This window comes from Emiliania huxleyi, assembly GCF_000372725.1.
Source record: "Emiliania huxleyi CCMP1516 chromosome Unknown EMIHUscaffold_168, whole genome shotgun sequence".
NCBI classification, from domain to species: domain Eukaryota; phylum Haptophyta; order Isochrysidales; family Noelaerhabdaceae; genus Emiliania; species Emiliania huxleyi.
This window is the reverse complement of record NW_005200902.1, coordinates 47,901-65,157: the sequence shown is the minus strand read 5'-3', so window position 1 is coordinate 65,157 and position 17,257 is coordinate 47,901. Positions and strand designations below refer to the sequence as shown.

Here is a 17,257-nt window from a genome sequence, read left to right as displayed (position 1 = left end):
AACGCTCAAATTTGGCGTTCCGCGCTCGCAGCCTTCTAAAGCCTGCACCGCGATGGCCAGCACGTCGTCGCCCGCACCTGCTGTGGCACCCAAGGATCAGATGGCGACCGACGCGTTCCTGTCGTCACTCGCTGAGCTGCGGAGCATGCCGCATACTCACGTCAGTGAGAAGCCGGTCGGCAGGGCGGAGAAGCCCAACGACTTTGGCGTGCTCGTGACGTTGAATATTCCAGAGAAAAAACGCAAGCAAAAGCGGTTCGCCGTCACTGGGCCGAAGGGCGATCGGCCGAACCTCATCGCCGCCACGCAGGAGGCGAAAAAGTGGGTTCGGCACCCCACGTGCGTGCGTGTGATATGTCGAGGGCTCGACCGGATCGTGAGCGTTGTGAGGTCGCAATCCCGTGCTTAGCGATAGGCAGGCACATCATGTGGGTACTCAGGATCACTCGTATGATAATGTCAGCACGTAGCTACGCTCGCGAGGGCGACCTAAGCACCTAAGCACCCTAAGCGCCCCCCCGCTTAGGCCGCTTAGGTGCTTAGGCGGTCTCTGGGGTTGGGACCTGGGGCCCGCCGGGGCCTGGGAAGGTCGGCTGAGCCCCTCTCTGTCTGGTGGCTCTCTACGGAGCGTTTACACAACAGCTCGGCACCCTGACCGTGGACTCAGCCTGGTGAAGACTTGCCTGAAGAGGGTCGCTCGTCGAATGCGAGCCAGTTCGCTCGCGACGCCGACGCCGCCGCCGCCGCCGGAACGACCGCGTCGGCCGGTCGAGCGGCCGCCAGAAAAAGAATTACAAAACCAATCACTCCTCGTCTGGAAGCAGTCACGTACGCCTTTCGCTTTTGGGGCGGCCATTCCCTCAAGAAACCCCGTCCCTTCGCGCCCCGCCATCTTCGCTGCAGATCCGCCCTGCAGCGCAGCGCAGGGCGGATCGGCACCGACCCCCCCGTGTGCTGCTGAGGCCGCCGTGCCGCCTAGCTGATGCGCCCGTCCTGCCGCAGCCGCCCGTGCTGCCGCAGCATGGTCGCCACAGCGCCGTGGCCGTCGTGCGGCGCCACGCCGCCATGGATCGGCTCGCCCGCGCCGGCCGCCGCCCTTGCGCCGCCCGCCGCCGCGTCGCTCGCCTCGTGCCATGGCGTGCGGCCCCACCTGTCGGTGGCCGCGGGGTTGGCGCCCGCCGACAGCAGCGTCGCCTAAGCTCGAGTCGTCTCGGTCATCTCGCGTCACCTCAGCTTGGCGCCCGCCGGCAGCAGCGCGTTCGCCGTCGCGCGCACGTCGCCGTCCACGGCTGCAACGTGCAGCGGCGTGGTGCCTGAGAGTGCAACGACATGACGCGAGATGGCGCGAGATGACACGAGATGACGCGAGATACTCCGAGGGTACGGTGCCGGAGTGGTCAGCAGCGGAGACGTCGGCGCGCGCGGCCACGTAGCACTCGAGCCCCGCGTAGTCGCGCGCCTTGATCAGAGCGCATGCCGACATCTCGCCGAGAACTGGCCGAGGTGTCGCAGAGAGAGACCACACAGCAACACGTCGGCTGCACCTCGCGCGATCTTCCCTGATCTCGGCTACACCTCGCGCGATCTCCCGTGATCTCGGCTTCACCTCGCGCGATCTCCCGTGATCTCGGCTGCATCTCGCCTTGACGAGGGCGCACAGAATACCGGCCAGCCTCAGCGGGCGGAGCCCCAACCGCGCGCCCGCGGCGACGAGGAGGGCGACGGCCCGCCGGTGGCGGAACTTGCACGCGTCGGCGAGCGGCGTGTTGTCGTGCCTATACTCGTCGGCAGCTCGCTGGTGAGAGAAGACGGCTCGCCCGAGCACGCGTGTCGGCGAGGGGCGAGTCGGCGGTGCCTACCCTCGGCCAACCCGCCCCTGTGCGTCGCCGTTACTTCATTCATCAGTGGCACCCGCCGCGCGTCGTCGTGCCGGTCGAGCGCCGAGAGCGGGATGCCGTGCTCGGGCTGCAGCAGGTAGGCGACGACGGCGTCTCGCCTGCTCATTGATCAGCCACGGAGGGCTGAACGAAGACTGCTCTCGGCTGCGGCAGCGAGGCGACGACTCTGTCTCGCACCCCTCTGAAGACGCGAGGTGCAGCGGCGTGCGGCCGTCGTAGTCGCGCGACGTGCGCAACACGGCGCCGTCCGCCACGAGGGCGAGCATCGCCTGCGGGACGTGTCTCGGACATGTCGTGGACGTGTCGCGGACGTGTCCCTCTGAAGCCATCTACCGAAGCCGAGCGTCGCCTGCATGTCGCCGTTGCCCGCCGCCGCGCACAGAAGCGTCGGCACGAGCGCCCGCCGCAGCGCCGGCAGCCCAGAGTAGTCTGCAAGTCCACCTATTCCCAGATGTCTGTCTACGTGCTCACGCCGCACCATGCCGCAGCGCCAGCAGCCCGGAGCAGTCTGCGAGCGCACCGTCAAGGCTGTGCGGCGCACTCGCCTGCGGCAAGAGAGCCGCACAGCTCACGTACTCCCGCCCGCTCACGCTCCTCTGCCTCAGCAGCTCGGCAGCAACTTCGGCCCAATCTCGGCGCCATCTCGGCGCCATCTCGGCGCCATCTCGGCGCCATCTCGGCGCCATCTCGGCTAGAGCTCGCCGCTCGAGAGAGCCCGTCCCGGAGCGCCTCCTTGCCGCCCTCGGCCAGCAGGCCATCGAGCGGTGACGTCTCTTGCAGCCGCGCCTGCTCACGGCTGGAGGTGTGGGGGCGGCCTCTTGCTCACTGGTTCCGGGGTCGGCGTGACGTCTCCGGCAGCCGCGCCTCGCCCTCTGCCAGGGAGGAGGGTGGCGGCGCGGCGGCGGACGGGTCCGCCTGCGCGACGCTCTCGAGGGAGGCCGCGGAGAAGACGCGGCGGAGGAAGCCGCCGTCGCTGAGGGAGAAGCGCTGCGCCTGCCGGTTGGTCACCTCGCCACGCAGGTCCGTCCCCATCATCCTCCGCACCTTAGGATGAATGGATGAGCCAGGTTGGTTGACTCGCCACCTCGCCACGCAGGTCCGTCCCCATCATCCTCCGCACCTTAGGATGAATGGATGAGCCAGGTTGGTTGACTCGCCACCTCGCCACGCAAGTCCGTCCCCCGTCCCCCCTCCGCACCTCCTCGGGCGCGAGGCCGCACCTGGTGACCAATGAACTCGTCCTTCCACAGTCCGAGGAGGCCCGTCGCTACCTCTAGCTGGCGCACCCAAGCAGCCAGCCGAGCTTGACCAGCGCAGCCTCCGGAGTCATGTCGCCGCCCGCAACCACGCCCGCCGCGGCGAGCGACTGGCCGGTCGCATACGCGGGCTCGACCGAGCCGGCGCTGCACTGCGTCACCTGTCGGGGGAGACAGCCGAGATCTCGCCGAGAGATCGCCGAGGTGTAGCCGGCGTTGCACTGCGTCACGTTGACGATGACCAGGCCGCGGTTGCTCGCCTAGCGAAGGAACGTTCCGAAAAAGGCTCCGAGAAGGCTCCGAGGAGGCTCCGATCCACGGCTGGCGAGGGTGAGTCCGCGGCCGCTCGGCTACAGCACATCGACTCATCTCTCGGCTGCACCTCGGCTGCACCTCGGCCGTATCTCGGCTATCTCTCGGCTATCTCTCGCCTCGCGCAGCGCGTCGAGAAAGTCGGCGTCTCGGTCGGGCGCCTAATTAGGAATAGCCGAGCTGTCGCCGAGATGTCGCCGAGATAGAGAGGAGGTCGGCGCGTCTCGGTCGGGTGCGTTGCCCGCGCCGAAGGTCTGGAGGATCGCGCCCTTGAGCGGCGGCTGCAGCGTGTTTCGCAGCGTGGTGAAGGGGCCGGGGAACACGCGGATGATGACCAGATTCGGGTCAAAGTCAGGCATCAGCCGGAAGCGACCCGGCGACGGGGGGCGCACCTACGGGGAGGTATGGGGAGGTATGGGGAGGTATGGGGAGATATGGGGAGATGTGGGGGGCGCACCAGGTCCCACCGCACAGAGCAAGAGATGCCTACTCGCTGATGTGAGCTGCTGGTGTCGCCGGCCAACTCTTGGCGGTCCCGCGGAGCAGGAGGTGCCCATCGTGGCGAGCGGGGGCAGGTTGGGCGAGCCGAAGGCCTTGAGCCCCGAGGCGTCGAGCTTGACGGCGCGGTTGCCTGATCAACGAGTGGCTCACAGTGAAGGAGGGGGGAGGAGTCATGCAGCCGAGCTTGACGGCGGCGGTGTTGCCGCGGTGCAGCGCATCCGCAAAGTAGAGCGTCACCTCGGGAGTCAGGGCTTCCTCATCGAAGGACTTCATCACTGCTCATTGGTGGTGACTCTCCAGTCGGACAGTCTCCCAGAGCGGGGGAAGTCGAAACCACGTATCTCAGCTACACCTCGGCTGCATCTCGGCTGCACCTCGGCTACACCTCGGCTGCACCTCGGCTGCACCTCGGCTACACCTCGGCTGTACCTCGGCTACACCTCGGCTACACCTCGGCTGCATCTCGGCTGCATCTCGGCTGCATCTCGGCTGTTTATCTCCGAGAGCGCCACCTCGGGTATGTCGAAGGTGCCCGCGATGAGGTTAGGGTTAGGGTTAGGGTTAGGGTTAGGGTTAGGGTTAGGGTTAGCCTCGGGTATGTCGAAGGTGCCCGCGATGAGCAGCGCGCCGAGGAAGTTGGAGATGCCTAAGAGCAAGAAGGATGTGGATGAGAATGCCAGTCCTTGAGAAACGCGCCGGGAGAGTACAGCGATGCCGTCCGAGCGCGGGCGGACGAGCGGGATCTGAGAGCCCGTCACCTGGACGAGAGTGTGGGGGGAGAGGAGCTAGGCAGGGCAGCCTGCTGCGGTGAGCAGCCGCGATCTGAGAGCACGTCACCACCACTGTCTTTGCGAGGTTGTGCAGGAAGAGCGACAGCGCCTGGGGGGTCGCGGGGGGGGGGGGGGGGGGGGGGCGGCTTGGGGAGAGGAGCTTGGCGGCTCTTGCAACAGTGTGTGCGGGCGGCGAGAGCGCCCACGGAGGACATCGTGTCTGGCCGCCTCGGCTGCACCTCGTCTGCACCTCGTCTGCACCTCGTCTGCACCTCGTCTGCACCTCGTCTGCACCTCGGCTGCACCTCGGCTGCACCTCGGCTGCATCTCGGCTGCACCTCGGCTGCACCTCGGCTGCATCTCAGCTGCACCTCGGCTGCACCTCGGCTGCATCTCAGCTGCACCTCGGCTGCATCTCGTCTGCACCTCGGCTGCACCTCGGCTCCACCTCGGCAACTCGGGGCTGCATCTCGGCTGCATCTCGGCTCCACCTCGGGGCTGCGTATCTCGGCTACATCTCGGGGCTGCATCTCGGCTGAATATCGGCTGCATCTCGGCTCCACCTCGGCTCCATCTCGTGGCTGCATCTCGGCTACATCTCGCCGCGCAAGTGAAGGCCATCGTGTCTGTGCCGTGCAGTACGACAAAGGCGTCCCACGCGTCGTAGGCGGCGGCGATGTCGGAGGCGATGCGGACCCACTCCTTCTCTGTCATGTTGGACGAGTCGAGCAGCGGATCGTAGTCGACGATCCGGAAGAGCGTGCGCGTGCCAAACTCGCCGACTGGCGTCACGAGCATGTCGCCGCGCGACGCGGCGTCAACGGCGTCGAGGTGCGGCGCGAGGTCGAAGGCCGGGTCGTGGATCATCGGCACGGAGCGGCAGATCCCGCTGAGGAAGCCGGGAGGGCCGCACGCATACCCGTGAGCCGTGTCCTGCATGCCAATCGTTCCGCCGCAGTTGAGGACGAGCACGCGCCGCATGGGCATGCCGCCCGCCCGCGGCTTGGTCAGCGCCGTGGCTGCATTGGGCGAGGACGGAGCGGGCATCTGGCAAGCAGCCCGGTCGGTGCCGGCACCTCCGACTGCGAGCTAGGATTTCTTGTTCTCGTATTTGCTTGGGCGGCCCTAATGCCTGGGTAGGTAGGGTAGGTCTGGGCCCTCCCGTCGGGGGTTTCCCTCTCTTCAAGCTGAAATTTTCAGCAAAAAAAGAAATTTTGCGCGCAAATCACGAGGCCAACCCTCCCCAAATGGGTGATCTGGTGCTTGTAGGGCTTGAGAGTGGCCTGCCATGTCACAAGAAGGACTGTGGTTGCAGGAGAGTACCACCAGCCATCACTCTAGTTGGTATAGTTAGTACCCCTCCTTCACCCATCGAGTGATTTCTTTTTTAGTTTCCCATAAGTAAGGTAGGTAGGTAGGTAGGTAGGTAGGGGGCACCGCAGGGGCCGGCCAGGTTTTTGCAGAATTTCAGCATCAGGGCCTGCTCTGTCTGTAATTTCATCAGTTCCTTTCTTCCGTGTTTGGCCGCTCCGATCGACTCCAACTGAAAGCGAGGACTTCTTGTTTCTCTAGTGTTATTCTTTTCTCGCATAAATATGTGCTGCGGCGGAATGCAAAACAAAAACAACTCTCTCGGAATGCCACGGGGGGAGAGAGATTTTTAGCAATATTTGTTCCACGGGGTGAGTCGTGCACGCGCGGCCGTGAGTGGTTTTTCCGTCACTACTTCTGGAGGGGGGCACCCTCGATATTAACAGCGGCCACACTTCGCCAAACTCCGTGAGCGATGTTGCGGGCCAGCTCGCGTGCACCCGTGCTCGGCACGAAGAACTGAGGTCGAGCGGGGCTGTGACCTGCCTTTGAGAGAGTATGAGTACTTTAGAGCGGCCGCACTCTGCTCGCTACCCCCCCTGCACAACTAAGCTCATCCCTGCTGCTAGGGGGGGGGGCCTGACCCCCCCAGCAGCAGAGCGCTCCTGCGGGGGGGGGGTCCCGACCCCCCCAGCAGCAGAGCGCTCCTGCTGGGGGGGGGGTCCCGACCCCCCCAGCAGCAGAGCGCACTGGACCCAGCTCTCCCGCCTCCTCGCCGCCGCCCCCCCCTCTCCGCCCTCAGTTCGTGTTTAAGCGGTACTCGTACGCTCGAGGCGGTTGTGTTCGCCGCGCCTTCGAGCCCAATACACCTTTGTCGTGTCGAGTGCTGGCAACGTTTACTCGGGACGCTTTCACACACCGGTACCGGTCACGGCGGCGGAAGAGTGGCGGCAGAGTGCTGACGGCCGGCACGCAGCATCGCACGATCGCAGCTGTGGAAGGGACGTCTGTCACGTGACGCCTGACCCCCGCCCCCCTGCATGTGCCGACGACGCGGATCGGCCCCTGCCTGGGAGCGATGCCACGCGCCACACCCACCCAGCGGCGGCACCCAGCTCACAGCGTACGTTCAAAGCTCGCCGGCGCGCAGACGGCCCATCCTCCATTCACCGCGGCTTACGCCAGAAAGCCATAGGATCGATGGTACGGAATGGCCGCCTGCAGTGCCAGGCCGAGAAGGTCAGCCCTTCGCTGATGTTGTGCCGCCGCCGAAAGCGCAGGATCGCCTCTCGGGCGAATGGTATCTTCCAGTCGTCGAAGACCACAAATCCACCCGGACTGACGCGGGGATAGAGCCTCTCTAGGACCTCGTCGATCGATGTGAATGTGTCCGCATCCACCCGGAGCATCGCGATGCGCTCAATGGGGCCTGGCAGCGTCTCATTGAAAAAGCCCGGGAGCATCCGCACGCCTGCCGGCATCCGGGGAGCGGCCGCCGCATAGCGTGCATGGTCTGCGCTCGCGGGCGTGCCGCCATCAACACGGCGGTGGTCGTCGCTGCGGCTGCTGCCGCCGGGAAGGCTGCTGCTGCGGCTGCGGCCACGATTGTCCATGAAAGAAGCGGGCGCGGAGAGGCACCAGCAACCATCGGAGTCATGGCGGTTTAGGCAGGCGAAGCGGCCTCGTGAGCACCGCTGCCGGGCTACGCCATCACCCCAGCTGAACCGATGCGCACGCGGTGGCCCCGACAAGCCAGCCCTCGCCCTGAGCCGCTCACGCCTCCCCACGGATGCTGCGCCGAGCGACGACGCCTCACGGTCGAGATCGCCGAGGACGCGGGAGAGGTGCCATTCCACCAGCGTCTGGCTAGCTGACAGGCTCCCCTCCGCGAACGTGTCGTCCGCTGCCAGCCTCGCCCGCTCGCTCGCATCTTTGCTGTAGTCGAGCGGCGGCATGCCACGGAAAGAGTCAGCGAGCCACATCCTCCGGGGCCCGAGCTGGCCATTGACGTGCAGGAGTGCAGCCATGAAGATGCTGAGGCCGCCCTGGTATACGCCAGCCTCAACGAAGTCGCCGGCGACGCCCTGTGCAAACACCTGCTGTGCGAGCGGCTCAAGCATGGACGCCCGCCGAAAGCAGTCCCAAGTGCATGGAGCCTCGTCATCGCCCATTGTGAACTGCCCGTTGAAGGTTGGTTCCAGAGCACCCCTGCCGACAATCGAGCGCTTCACTCGCTGAAGCTGCGCGAGGCTGGCAGGGGTGAGCGCTCCTTTGCCTGGCCACTCGGCTCGAGGAGGGCAGGCTTCCATCCTCTGTGATTGAGAGTGGCGCCGCCGCGCGCCGCGCACCACGACGGCGGTGCAATTTCGGACTTACTTTTACCGGAGTTTAGTTAGTTGTTCATAGACTACAGCACAGGGCTTCCGGTTCACAACCGGGCGAGTGAACGAACCGTTCACGTGAACGGTTCACATGTGAACGTGAACGTGAACCAGATCGCACCGCGGGCCGGCTGTGAACGAACCGTTCACGTGAACGGTTCACAACGGTTCACACCGTTCAAACATATTGCGTACTTGACACATACTGTAACGACCTTTCGAGCGCCCATGTCATATCGATCGCCATGCGATCCAGCGTCCTTCGTGGGGCCTATAAAGTCTGTCGAAATGGGGGGCCGATGTGGGTCCGCCATCATTCTTATCTCACTCCCCAAAGTCTCCTCTAGGGGTAAGTTTCAGGGGTTGGGCGAGAGCTCATAACAGCCAGGTGGCGGCGTCGGTGCGGAATGTTGTGGAGGGTGCGACGAAATCGAAGATCCGTACCGTGCACAGTGGTCGGCTGCGCAGCCTCTTGCACACCAGATTGCCTCTCGCCATGGCACCCAAAAGCTTTGAGCCCAAGAATCGTGGGTCGACGAAGAAGGATGGATGCGGCCGCGAAGTCGTTGTGAGCCCTCATGATCTAAACGTAACGATGCCACGCCTGCTTGGCCTTCTCGCCATGGATTACATATGCCTGGGCTATCCAGCACCGCCAGGCATGACCATGGAAGGAGGGGGCGCTGAGGAGCTCGCTCGAGCGTGGCAGCAGACAAACCAGCTCATGAACCTGCCTCTTCACACCAATCACGGTGCCTTGGGCTCGGGAGATCTTGTGCCGCCAAGTGCCATCAAAACGATACTGTGACGTTTGAGCGAACCTGTCCTTCAGCTGTCCTACTGTTTAGAAAATCTAGTCAGTTCAGCACTTTCACAGTGAACTCCCCTGCAGCGATCAGGATGGGCGACGTGGGGTTGCCACACGCTGAGTCCGAGGAGGGCTCGGTTGAAGATCAGCGCCACGAGGATATCCGCGGACGCCTCCAGCTGCCCTTCTTCCTGTACGAAGGGCCCAATATCGACGATGGCACGTGGTTCGAGCCTTGTGCGCGTGGGCTGCGCGGTGAAACGGTCACTGAGGATCAGTACTCGGGTGAGCACTACTTCCTCAGCCAGCTGCGCGGTCATCGTTGGCGCGTGCGCGACCCCGCTACCGCGTTGCTATTCGTTGTGCCGCTGTACATCAACGCCGCGCTGCAGCCTTCCGTCGCTGGCACCTCATGCAACGGGACGCATTACCAGCGGCTGCTGGATGCCACGGCAGCAGCGGTCGCCTCCACCGAGCAGTACGCAAGGCACCAAGGGGCCGACCACCTCATCGTGTGCAACTCCTGGAAGCTGTCCCAGCGCCCGCCGGCGCAGGCCCCGTAAGTTCGCCACACGAATTTCCGAGGTTCTGTCCCCAGCGTCACCGCGTTTTGCGCTTGCTGGCACGCCCCTGCACGCACAGGTGGTCGAAGCAAGGCCAGCTGCCAAACGACTTTTTCCGGCGTACGTTTCGGAATGCCATTGTCGGCCATATGGAGACCCGCCACGACGACGAGTCTGCCTTCTGGCGCTGCTCTGTCGTCTCGCCATACACGGCAAATTACAACGAGGCGGCGCAGTCGCACCTCCGGTCGGCGTCCGCCCCGGAGCGCGACGTGAGCTTCTACTTCCAGGGAGGGGCTAACAATCGCGGCACCTTTGGCTACGCCTTCCGGCAGGCGGCCCTGGCCCAGCTCGACGGCTTCCCCGGCGCCTACGTCTGCCTTCTCGCTCCCCGGGTCGCCTGCGCCGTGCCGCGGCGGGATCACCACCAACTGCCGCGCGGGCCGCTCCAACCCCGCATTCAGGTCGCTCATGGCGCGGGCGCGTTTCAACCTTGTCCTTCGCGGCGACTCGCCCTCCTCCCGTCGGATCTATGATGGCCTCGCCGCGGGGGCCCTCTCGGTGTTCGTCTCCGACCAGCTCTGGTCCGTCGGACTGCCCTTCAGCTGTCTCGTGCCGTGGCGCAGGATGGCCTTCACCATGGCCGAGCGTCCCTTCTTGAGTGCAGCAGGTGCGTCGAGCGCGCTGAGAAGCCTCAGCGAGCTCTCGCCCGCGGTGCTGAACCGCATGCAGCGCGTCGCCAACCGCCACCGCCGTGATCTGATCTGGAACATGAATGGCTCCCGAGTGGCCGAGAACTTACTGATCACCGCAGCGCTGCGCTGCCTGCCCGCGCACGTGACGCGACGTGCCAGCGCCCGTGCCGCGAGCCTCGCACACTCTCTCCGTCAGCTCCGGCAGCAGTGCCCGCACCTCGACCTCTCGATGGCCTGCCGCACGCCGGACGCGTCCAATTGCGCTGGGGCCGTTGCCGGCGGCGAGCATCAGCACAGTGACGCCACTCATCTCGCCCTCCCCGCAAGTCGCGTTGACCCGCCCGCCGCTGTCGAGCCACGCCAGCACCGCCGCCTCGTCGCCTCGCCCAGCCCCTAACGCCTCTACGACGTCCTTCAACGCGGCAAAGGGCATCATGATTTTGCGGCGCGTGGCGAAGCCAGTCGTTTTTCTTTTCTCCCCCACTGCGTCACACCAATCCTCGCTGCCCAACGCGGCCAAAGGATATCCAGCTCGCGAGAACCTCGATACAGTAGAGATTAACAACGAAGGCGCTCAGCTGTGAGCGCTGTCAGAGCGGTGTTTCGACACCGATATCTCTGAAAAAAGTCCGCTGACGCCACTCAGCGCTGTCGTGGGTTGGGCTGCAGCGGCCTCAAAGTCGGTCCGGGCGGAGGTGGCCGCGGGGGCCAAGGCGACAGCCGCCGGAGAGGCACACATATATGGCTCCACCCCGCCGCGCCGCCGCTCGCGCTGCCGCCGCCACCACCGCCCCCTCGCCCCGCATGCCGCCCGTCCGCCTCCTCGACCTCCCCACCGACCTCCTCGTATTTCTGGATTTGGATTTTCTGCATGTTTTCAAAAAGGAATGCCCACACGCGAGAGCGTGGCGCGCCAGAGATCGCTGCCAGCAGGCCAGCCAGATACAGCATACAGGGGGGGTGCCGGCGCGCGGCGGTCACTCCCTTCCTCGACACTCAATCGCTTCTATCACTCCCGTCCGGCGTCACGAGCCGCCCTGCTGCGTGCGGTATTTCGACACCTCCGTCGCCACCTCGCTCGCCGCGCCCCAGAGAGAGGAGCCGACGCGCACCGTGCGCCCCCACACAGAGGTAGCCGACGCGTGCGCCTCCTGCGCGGCGCGGATCCTCGCAACCTCGTCGCGCGTCAAATGCAGCACCGTGGCGATGGCGGGGAAGAGCGCCTAATTGATTGCGCGTTCGGAGGTACTGATGAATTCGCGTGTGTGCAGCACCGTGGCCGGGGGTGATGGCGGGGAAGAGCGCCTCGTGCTCTGACTCGAGCTCCATGTACCGGATCATCAGCGTGCGCACATACGCCCGCTCCTCGCGCCAGCCGCCGCTCTCTTGCGCCACCGCCGCGTCCGCCTCGCGCCGCGCCTGGCTCGCTCTCGCCTCGACCGCCGCCCTCTCCGCACGGCTCGCCTCCGCCTCCGCCTCCGCCTCCTTCAGCCGCCCCTCCAGCCTCGCGCTCGCCTGCAACCGAGATCCGCCGAGATCCGCCGAGATCCGCCGAGATCCGCCGAGATCCGCCGAGATCCGCCGCCCCTCCAGCCTCGCGCTCGCCTGCTCCGCCTCCCGCAACGCCGCCGCCGCCCTCTCGCTCACCCGGCGCAACTCCGCCTCCAGCCGCTCCGCCGCTGCGACGCTCTCTGCCTCTCTCCTCGCCGCCGCCGCGAGCCGGCCCGCCTGCTCCGCCGCCTCTGCCTCCGCCCTGCGAAGGTCGCTCTCCGCCGCCGCCTCCGCCTGCGCAATCCGCCGCTGCGCCTCCGCCTCTGTTCGGCACAGCGCCACGTGCAGCGCCTGGCTCGTCATTACTAGTGATAGAGTACTAGACGTGAGTCTGGTGCGGGACAGCGCGTCGTGCAGCGCCTCGGCGTGGTCGCTCAGCGCCTCGAGTGCCTCGGCCTGCGAGATCACCCGAGGTCACCCGAGATGACCCGAGGTTACTCTCGCTGAGCACGAGGGCCTCGGCCTGCAGCGCCGCGTCCTCCCCCGCCGCCTCCTCCGCCGCCGCCTCGCCTCCTCCGCCCGCGCCCGCCGCCGCCCCCATGGCCTCGCCGACCTGCACAAGTGGGACGCCGTGAGACGCACTCCCCCCCAAAGGAGATCTGCGGAGATCATGATCTCCCGCCCCACCTCGTCCTGCAGCGCGCGCAGGTGAAGTAGGACGTAAGATCGCCCTCCGCCTCCGCCCTGCTCCGCTCCTTCCTCCGCCTCGAGCTCTGCTATCAAACCCCGCAGGCGCACCTTGTGAGTCGTGACTGATTCGTGATTCACAATGCTCCTCAGCCTCGAGATCGGCGATCAAGACCCATCAGCGCACCTCCCATGGAGCCAGCCCGACGCTGCCGCCGCCATCCATGCCGCCGCCGCACCCCATGCCGCCACCGCCTCCGCTGCCGCCACTGCTGCTGCGAGCACCTCCTTGAGCGCTGCCGCCGCCACCACCCCCCGCCGACTCAACGCGCGCGTTGGCCGCCCTCCTCGCCGCCGCGACGGCCTGCAGGCTCGAGGGAGAGAGGGGCGGAGGCATCGCCGCGCAGAAGAGCGCCGCCTTGGTGGGCGCGCAGAGCGGCTGCGCCGGCAGCGACGGAGGCAGCACGCCGGCGGCCGCCGCCGCACCACTCGGAGAGAGGGTGGCGCTACCCGCGGCAGAGTCTTCGCCGTCGTCGCCAGCCGCCGGCCGAGGCGGTGATCTGCAGCGGGACGCTGCGATCGCCGCCTCCACGTCCGCCTCGAGTGCCGAGGCGCCGCTCGCGGGTGCCGCCGCGGAGGAGGAGGAAGCGGCGGCCGCCAACGCGCCCTCTTGCTTCCACAACCCGACATCCGCCTCGGCCTTCTCCGCCTCGGCCTTGAATTCGTTGATCTGGCTCTCGACGGCGTGCTGCGCCGCATCGCCAATCTTCTTGAGCTCCGCGTTGAGTCTGTCAAGGGAGAGCGGCAGGTCGAGCGGGAGGCTGCGCATCTCTGTCAAGGGAGAGCGGCAGGTCGAGCGGGAGGCTGCGCATGTTTACTGTGCTGCATGAATGGTTGGGCAGCTGTGAACAACACCTCGTGACCACGGCGCCGCAGGCGCCTGTTGATAGGTCCAGGTGATAGCCCCGAATGGGCAATGCATACGCCTACCTGGGCCTCAGATCGCCCGACCGCGTCCCGGTGCTCTGCGTTCGGATTTGTGACGCCGCCGCACCGCGCCGCGGCCGGGGGCCCTCCGGAGGCCGAGGATGGCCGTGGCGGACCGGGACGAGCTCTGGGAGGTGAAGTGTCAGTGTATATATTGTAGAGACCAACCATGTGCACAATATCTCTCAGTCTAGCTAAGCCTTGGAAGGCGATGCCGGGGCCGTACAGCAGCTTGATGGTGCTTCGCCGGCGTGCGTCCCGGAGCGGTCCCGGACGGGCGGTCCGGGGGAGAAAATCGGGGGACAACGCCGACGGCGCTCTGATTCGACTTTTAACTTCAAACAAAGACAGTGGCACGCGCCACAGCGCGGTGCGTGCCACTGTCAGAAGCGGATCCGTCAGTTAGTTGTGTTCACGCCGGGATCGTGTCCCCGACAACATGCACAGACTTTTTAGGCCGCGACAGTATGTACACATGGAAACTAACTAACTAACTAATTTAAACTGTACACCGAAGCAGTTATATTGTAGAGCAATTGACTGCATTTTCGAGGAGCTGACTAGACCGGACGAGAGGCATTATGCTTCATTAGCCTCTATCACTGACACGTAGTTCGCAGTGTGTGTGACACCCATTTCAACTACCGCACCAAAAATCTCGCACGGCACTACCCCCCAAAGTCGTGAGTACCTTCTGGAAGCGTGTAAATTTGCATAGTGGACAGCTTGAGCCCGCAGATGTAGCTCCGCGCAGGCTTGGAAAGGTTGGACAACGCGAAGGCCTCTGCCGCTGTGTGTGGCCTCTTGATCACCCAAGCACGCGAGACAAACGGTGGCCCGTTGCGCCGCTCGCGCAATAGCTGTGGATGGCGCTGCCAGACAAAGGTGGGTAGCAGCTGCTCTTCGGGATATCTGCAGTGCCAGCCACAGCTCCCACCTTCAAGAGTGGCATGCGAATTGAAGATCACGCTCCCGTTGTAGACGGAAATTGCGAACTGCCGCAGAAGCCAGACTGGGTAGAAGCTGCCCTCGTGTGGCATGTAAGTGAGAGGTGATTGCCGCCAGCCCGCATCGATGGCCTGAGCACTGAGATTCCGCATAAAGCGCACAAAGTGGCGGTGCTCTCCGTTGTTCTGGAAGAATCTGTCGTCGTTCCCAGCGACTCTGCGAGAGAGCATCTCCCACTCGCTCGACGGATAAAGTAGCGGGAAACGTTGATTGAAACGAAAGTCGGTCGTCTGGCCGAGTGAAAAGGACATCTCGTGCGCCATAATGTGGGGACGGCAATCGCGGAAGAGGCGCTAGTTGGCTGCGAGGAAGGCCACCTTATCATGGCTGCGCGCGGGCTCACGCGTGGCGAGATGGCGCTCAAGATGAGCCCAATTTCGCAGATGCGCAGCGAGCCTGCCCGCCCCGGAATATCTCATGATCCTGAGGCTCTCTGGGTTGAGCAGCTGCCGTCCAGCAATCAGGCGAGATTCGTTGAGGTGGCTGCCAACAGAGACGTGGAGCACAGTGAGCGCAGGTGCGATATGCCTCTCGACGTCGGCGAGCAGACGCAGCATGATGTCCGCGTTGCCGTACAGTGCAGCCGAGACGAAGATGCGGACATCGGACGCGGGCCGCCGGCTGGCCCCTGCTGACGCGGGCGCATTCCAGCGCATGCTAAACAAGTTCTCGCGGTTCTTCCCAGGTAGGTCGCGCGGCAACCAACTATTCGGATTGGGCTTACTCTATAAGGTATCAAAGAAATTTCCCACTTTCCGCTGCTTTCCAGCTTTCCGCACAAATGTGGCACCCGTCGGGAGCGATGGTCGGCCGCGAGGCCGCCATCACGGTGGTGCCCCGCGGCCGCGTGGCCCCGGGCTGCGGTCCGGCGCTCGCTGGTGGCGGTGAGAGCGAGCAGAGTGCACAGAGTGCACGGACGAGCGGAACAACTACATGCAGAGCAACGACTTGGTCTGTGGCCAGTATCCCTATGCATACGAGAAGCTCTGCAAGCACAACGAAAACTGGGCGAAGCAGAAGTTCTGCCAGCGCTCGTGCTATGCGAACGGAGCGGGCTACGACGGCGACGTGTGCTGCGCCGCGCCGCCTCCCACGCCCTGCACAGAGTGCACGGACGAGCGGAACAACTACATGCAGAGCAACGACTTGGTCTGTGGCCAGTATCCCTATGCATACGAGAAGCTCTGCAAGCACAACGAAAACTGGGCGAAGCAGAAGTTCTGCCAGCGCTCGTGCTATGCGAACAGAGCGGGCTACGACGGCGACATGTGCTGTGCGAGAGCACTCGCGCCGCCGCCACCAAGGGCTCTGCAGCCGCCGAGACCGCTGCCCCTGCCTCCCATGCCACCGAGACAGCCTCGATCCTTTCTTTCGCCCAGCCCTCTGCCTCCGCTGCCACCCAGGCAGCCTCGCAGGTTCTTCCCAGCGGGCCCATCGTCTCCGCCGCGACGCCCACGCGTCTCGAACCTTCTCTGACTGCAATTTGCTTACTACCGTGGCGTCTCGCTTGTCGCTAGACCCCTAGCCTGCTCTACACCGGCGCAGGCTCGCGCTCATTCAAGGCGCGCGATGAACTTTGAAGCTCGGGCAACGCGGAGTGGCAGTGGCACTTTGTCGCGCTGGGCATGAATGGGCGCAACCCTGAACGCGAAAGCCTAATCCCTCAGACCGATTATGTACATATGTTGTACCCAAAAGAAAACCCTCCAAGGAAACGTAGAGCCCGTGGCGCTCGCATGCCTTGCTGCTGTGAGGCCAGGGCGCCACCGCCAGGCCGCGTCTCTTCCGTCTCGGTGCACCTGACACAATAGTGCTCAATGAAAAAGAATTTTACATGAAAAAGAAGGTACAAATAAAGTGTTCGCGAGCGGGTGCATGAAAAACTGGGAAGGGACATGCCCCCCCCTCTCGCAGGGCAGAAGACGGGGAGGCGGAGCAAACGCGGAGGGCGAGACGAGGGAGGGAGCAGGACTTTGCGCGGAGATCAGTGCAGGAGGATGTACGAAGAGATTAGGAGGAGGCTGCGCTGCGCAAGCACGGGCGGGAGGGGTTTCTCCTGCGGAGTCGTGCGTGCGCGGGGCTCCTCTTTGCGAATACTCCCTACATACATCTCGTACCCGTTCTACCAGAGAATAGGAGCAGCAGGAACCCGAGGGACCATGTGGAAGACGGCTAGAGCCGTAGTGCTAGTCCCCCGGGAGGACGACCCCGGCTAGTCGCCGACCACACCCACAAAGAACCCTGCACAAAGATCGCACGGGCAGGGACCTGTTCCTTTTTACCCATAGCTCACACGTCACAGAAGAGAGCTGTCCGTGATTATTTATTTTATTACCCTTCTCACATCTCACCCTGGTAGCCGACCCTTGCCGCGACGCCGGCTGTCGCCACACGCCAGACAAACACATCGCCGTGCCCGCTGTCAGGAGGACACTCTCCTGCCCTCTCCTGCTCGAGCTCTGGCGCGCCGTACCGCCCTCTCGCCTCCGCCAGCCACGCCTCCCATGCGCCCTGCTTGCCGATCACAAACAACGTGTCGGTTTGGCCGAGATTCGTCGAGATTCACCCAAATTCGCCTAGATTCGCCTG

At 64.7% G+C, this 17,257-nt stretch overlaps 5 protein-coding genes across 5 annotated transcripts; 1 reads left to right on the top strand and 4 right to left on the bottom strand.

Annotated features, from left to right (window-relative positions):
- Nucleotides 1–1,224: 1,224 nt before the first annotated feature.
- Nucleotides 1,225–3,839, bottom strand: EMIHUDRAFT_456094 (hypothetical protein; the record flags this gene model as incomplete). The annotated part of the gene is made up of 13 exons (XM_005784748.1): nt 3,690–3,839; nt 3,591–3,614; nt 3,385–3,419; nt 3,185–3,315; nt 3,097–3,118; nt 2,763–2,942; nt 2,601–2,684; nt 2,419–2,443; nt 2,248–2,339; nt 2,076–2,167; nt 1,871–1,996; nt 1,666–1,775; nt 1,225–1,289 (listed from the first exon to the last, which is right to left on the bottom strand). The coding sequence occupies exons 4-13, from the start codon at nt 3,226–3,228 to the stop codon at nt 1,225–1,227; spliced, it is 840 nt and encodes a 279-aa protein (XP_005784805.1). The 5' UTR covers nt 3,229–3,315; nt 3,385–3,419; nt 3,591–3,614; nt 3,690–3,839.
- Nucleotides 3,840–4,445: 606 nt separating this feature from the next.
- On the bottom strand, nt 4,446–5,810 carry EMIHUDRAFT_441969 (hypothetical protein; the record flags this gene model as incomplete). The annotated part of the gene is made up of 4 exons (XM_005784747.1): nt 5,341–5,810; nt 4,805–4,846; nt 4,683–4,725; nt 4,446–4,613 (listed from the first exon to the last, which is right to left on the bottom strand). Coding segments are annotated over exons 1-4 (696 nt in total), but the record flags the coding sequence as incomplete, so codon positions are not given.
- Nucleotides 5,811–7,224: 1,414 nt separating this feature from the next.
- On the bottom strand, nt 7,225–8,219 carry EMIHUDRAFT_230910 (hypothetical protein; the record flags this gene model as incomplete). The annotated part of the gene is made up of 3 exons (XM_005784746.1): nt 7,225–7,266; nt 7,416–7,519; nt 7,694–8,219. The coding sequence occupies 3 exons, from the start codon at nt 8,217–8,219 to the stop codon at nt 7,225–7,227; spliced, it is 672 nt and encodes a 223-aa protein (XP_005784803.1).
- A 1,110-nt stretch (nt 8,220–9,329) lies between these two features.
- On the top strand, nt 9,330–9,800 carry EMIHUDRAFT_112381 (hypothetical protein; the record flags this gene model as incomplete). The annotated part of the gene is made up of 1 exon (XM_005784745.1): nt 9,330–9,800. One exon carries the CDS (start codon nt 9,330–9,332, stop codon nt 9,798–9,800), a length of 471 nt encoding a protein of 156 aa, XP_005784802.1.
- Nucleotides 9,801–12,996: 3,196 nt separating this feature from the next.
- EMIHUDRAFT_230907 (hypothetical protein) lies at nt 12,997–13,502 on the bottom strand (the record flags this gene model as incomplete). The annotated part of the gene is made up of 2 exons (XM_005784744.1): nt 12,997–13,037; nt 13,184–13,502. The coding sequence occupies 2 exons, from the start codon at nt 13,500–13,502 to the stop codon at nt 12,997–12,999; spliced, it is 360 nt and encodes a 119-aa protein (XP_005784801.1).
- Nucleotides 13,503–17,257: the final 3,755 nt, after the last annotated feature.